The following is a 3,962-nucleotide window of genomic DNA, read 5'->3' as shown; positions in this document are numbered from 1 at the left end:
CTAATAGGAATAAGTTTTCATATGTAAAATTTGCTCACAGTAAAATCGACCTACGAGTCCATAGTTTTCTTATTGAGACTGGCTGTACAATGAGATTGTCAGAGGGTTTTATTTATTTATTTATTTTGAGACAAAGTCTCACTTTGTCACACTCAGTAGAGTGCTGTAGCGTCATAGCTCACGGCAACCTCCAACTCTTGGGCTCAAGTGATTCTCATGCCTCAGCCTCCCAAGTAGCTGGGACTAGAGGCGCCCACCACAACCCCAGGCTATTTTTGAAAATGAGGCTCTTGCTCAGGCTGGTCTTCCACCCCTGAGCTCAAGCAATCCACCTGCCTCGGTCTCCCTCCCTGAGTGCTAGCATTACAGGCGTGAGCCACCGGCTGGCCTTTGTCAGAGGGTCTTAAGGAGCTAGAGTGGGAGATCTTAACTACAGTTAAAACAGATCTCAATGCCCTTGACCCCACTTTCCCCGTTCCCTGTCACTTGCGTTCCATTATCTCCTCACATGTTCAATCTCTCTTCTGTCTCCTTTCCCCGGGTTACGAACACGCTCTTCTTGTCCAACCTAAACCCGCCACTCCTTTTGTTAATCTCTTTTCTCTTCTCAAAATTAATTTCTTTCTTCATTCACGTTCCAAGGTCTTTTATGCTTTTGTCGCCAATACTTTACACTCAAAACACGGGCTAAAGACGACCTACTCGTATCTCCACTTCCAAGTAACCCAGGGCAGAACTTTCATAATGTTGCCTGAAGAGGCTCTAGCTGCCTCTATTCCAGTACAGCCCTCAACAAACCCCCTCACTCACACTCCCGCGGCCGGCACCACCACCTCACAGCCATATTCTGTCGCCACCATACGCACCCCTTTGATGACGCCACCGTTGCCCCCACCCACCTGAGTGACCGTCCCTGAAGCTACGAAGTTGCCCAGCAGTAGCCCAGCGGCCTTTGGCGCTGATGCCGGGTCCCATGGGTTAGCAGTAGCCATGGCTCGGAAACACCTTCCCGGCTGGCGCCAAAAGTGAGCTAAACACAGGACGAACGCGCGGCGCGGCTCGATGATGTCACAGGGCGTTCCCGTCCGGGCGGAAGCGCGCGGAGCCGAGCCCAGGCTCGCTCGGGTCCTGGGTCTTCCCCTGCTGAACCGTCTGTCAACTAAGCGGTAGGAGGCGAGTCCGGGTCTCCCTGATCCTCTATAAGTTCCTAAAGGCGCCTGGCCTCGGCGTGGCTGCAAAAGCGGCAGGGCTTGGTGGCTGAGTTGTCCATTCTTCTTTTTCTTCCTTGCCACTCTTGGGCTGGCCCCCAGGATCCAAGGATTGGCAGGAGATGACAGCTGGGGCAGGAGACCCAGCGCGGAGGCCAACCGGGCGGCTATGTGCCTGGACTGGGCTGTGACAACTGCGCTTTCTTCCCGCAGGGACGTGAGTGGTGGCGGTAGGATGGGAAACAGTGCTCTTCGCGCTCATGTGGAAACAGCGCAGAAAACTGGTGTCTTTCAGCTTAAGGACCGAGGGCTGACCGAGGTGAGACTGGGAGGGACCCGACCAGGGAACTTAGAGGGAGAGGGACGGCGGGGACTGCGAAGTTAATCAGGGAGGAGTTCTCCACTCTGTGAACTCCTTTCTCCAGTTCCCCTCGGAGTTGCAGAAGCTGACGAACAATCTAAGGACCATCGACTTGTCCAACAACAAGATCGAGAGCCTACCGTCTTTGGTGATAGGGAAGTTCATTCTCCTGAAGAGCCTCTCTCTGAACAACAACAAACTGAGTATGGCTTTTACCTGGGAAGCTTTTGCTAGAGATCAGCTGTTACGAAGGGTGGTTTTCTCTTACAAGCTGATTTTTAATTTTTGTTATTGATGTTATGAAACTATTACGAGGGCTCAAGATGCAGAATGTCAGCGTACTTGAAGCGTCCTTTCTACTTCTTTATATTAACATCTACAAGCCTCATTGGCTTGATTGTTACTGGGTTAATTTGGACTTGAAAGGGAGAAACCTCTTTGGGATGTGATGTAAACAGAGCTACCTAATTTGGAAGGGGTAATGGAATAGGAAGGGGAGGACCCTCCAAATCGCACAAAATTGCTTGTCTGATTGTGCCTGGGCCCCTTTACAAAAGGAGCCCATTATACACATAAATGCTCTCCTGTATTTTGACGGCAGCCTCACCTTCAGAAGACTTAGTAAAATGCAATACCTAAAAATGGCACGTGGGAATTCTACATATATTAACAAGAGGCGAAGCAGGCTGCCATGTAGATTTTATAAACTTCACCAAAGGTGTTTTAAGCTCTAATTCAAGTTTTTAAAATATTTTCTTTGTTAGCTGTTCTGCCTGAGGAGATATGCAGTCTGAAAAAACTAGAGACGCTAAGCTTAAACAACAATCACCTGAGGGAGCTGCCATCTACCTTTGGGCAACTCTCTGCCCTCAAGACCCTGAGCCTCTCTGGGAACCGACTGGGAGCACTACCACCCCAACTTTGTAACCTGCGGCACCTGGATGTAGTGGATCTCTCTAAGAACCAGATTCGAAGTATTCCTGACACAGTAGGGGAACTACAGGCCATTGAACTCAACCTCAATCAGAACCAGGTCTGGAGCTTAAGGTTCTTTTCTACAACATATGTGTGGTTTATGGTCTATTGATAGCTTCTTGTTTCCTAAAGGGTCATCATGGAGTCAGGCATCAGAGGCTGGATGAAAGATACTATGTGCTGAACTAATTTCAAAGGCCAAACTGCCATGCAGTTAGTTGGGACACTGGGTGTATTCATTGCATAGGTGTTTTGGGGAGAGTGGGATAGGAAAACAGGTGAAATCATTTCAACAGTTAAGTTGTTGTCTCACAAGTATGAAAGAGTTCTTCAGAGCCAGACATCACAGATAATTCAGTTCTCTTTTGTTTTATATTTTTGGGGGAAGGTTTGCAGAGTCTTACTCTGTGGCCCAGGCTTGAGTGCTCTGGCATCAGCCTAGCTCAAAGCAACCTCAAAACTCCTAGGCTCAAGCAATCCTCTTGCCTCTGCCTCCTGCATTGCTAAGACTACAGGTGCCCACCACATTGCCCAGCTAATTTTTCTATTTAGTAGAGATGGGGTCAGGGTCTCTCAATCAGAATGGTTTCAAATTCTGGAACTCAAGTGATCCTCCTGCCTTGGCCTCCCGGAGTGGTAGGATTACAAGCCTGAGTCACCATACCAGCCCTATTTAAACTTTATTTAAAGTATGTGTCTTGGTTTTGTTGAAAAAACCTTAAGTAATAGGTTTCCTAGGGATTTCCCATTTCATTGTTATACAACTTTAATTATAATATTTAACATTTATTTCCATTACTTTGGAAGCTTTTGGGTTAATATTTATCTGTCTGGAAAAAGAATCCAAAGATTGTTGCCTAAGGCACAAGTGATGAAACATAAAACATTGTGGGATCAGGTGGCCTTTAGTTTTCCTTGTGTCTGATCTAGATCTTTGTGGTCCACATGAGCCACACATGGTTATGACTGTTCAAGAGTGTAGTGATCTTACATTATGGTGAAATTCAGCCAGTATTTGAAAAATTGTCTTCATCTTTCTCTTCAAGTGGATCTTCTTTTTTTTCCAGATTAATATGAGGGTACAAACGATTAGGTTACATTGTTTGGGTTTATTAAGTCCAAGTTGTGGTTGAGCCCTTCACCTAGGAGGTGTGTCATATACCTTTACATTATACCTGTTAGGTGAGAGCATACCATTCCCCCTTTCTTCTCCCCTCAAAGTGGATATTCTTTTACGTTTTTGAGATGTTTGGAAAAAAATTATGGAATCAATTAAGCAACAGGTGTCAGCTGAGGATTTATTTCACATAGAACTCTGCTGATGCCTTAATCAATGGTTCTCAGGCTATAGTGTGCATCAGAATAACCAGAAGAGCTTGTTTAAAGAGATCACTGGGTCTCTACCCTGTTTCTGATTC

At 46.5% G+C, this 3,962-nt stretch overlaps 2 protein-coding genes across 2 annotated transcripts in view; one reads left to right on the top strand and one right to left on the bottom strand.

The window, feature by feature from the left end:
• Positions 1–1,025, bottom strand: part of HAUS2 (HAUS augmin like complex subunit 2) — a 13,240-nt gene extending 12,215 nt beyond the window's left edge. Inside the window, exon 1 of the mRNA XM_012806314.2 lies at positions 900–1,025. Coding sequence (XP_012661768.2) covers positions 900–992 — 93 coding nt within the window. The 5' untranslated portion in view covers positions 993–1,025. The remainder of the gene's footprint in view (positions 1–899) is intronic.
• Positions 1,026–1,087: 62 nt separating this feature from the next.
• The window catches only part of LRRC57 (leucine rich repeat containing 57), a 6,214-nt gene continuing 3,339 nt past the window's right edge, over positions 1,088–3,962 (top strand). The window contains exons 1-4 of the mRNA XM_012806379.2: positions 1,088–1,166; positions 1,422–1,527; positions 1,634–1,772; positions 2,334–2,602. Of these exons, the coding sequence (XP_012661833.1) occupies positions 1,444–1,527; positions 1,634–1,772; positions 2,334–2,602 (492 nt within the window). The 5' untranslated portion in view covers positions 1,088–1,166; positions 1,422–1,443. The remainder of the gene's footprint in view (positions 1,167–1,421; positions 1,528–1,633; positions 1,773–2,333; positions 2,603–3,962) is intronic.

The sequence above is a fragment of the Otolemur garnettii genome, unplaced genomic scaffold (genome assembly GCF_000181295.1).
Source record: "Otolemur garnettii isolate 467f Iridium unplaced genomic scaffold, OtoGar3 scaffold00050, whole genome shotgun sequence".
NCBI classification, from domain to species: Eukaryota; Metazoa; Chordata; class Mammalia; order Primates; family Galagidae; genus Otolemur; species Otolemur garnettii.
The sequence above is the reverse complement of the archived record's forward strand: the minus strand, read 5'-3'. Positions and strand labels throughout refer to the sequence as shown.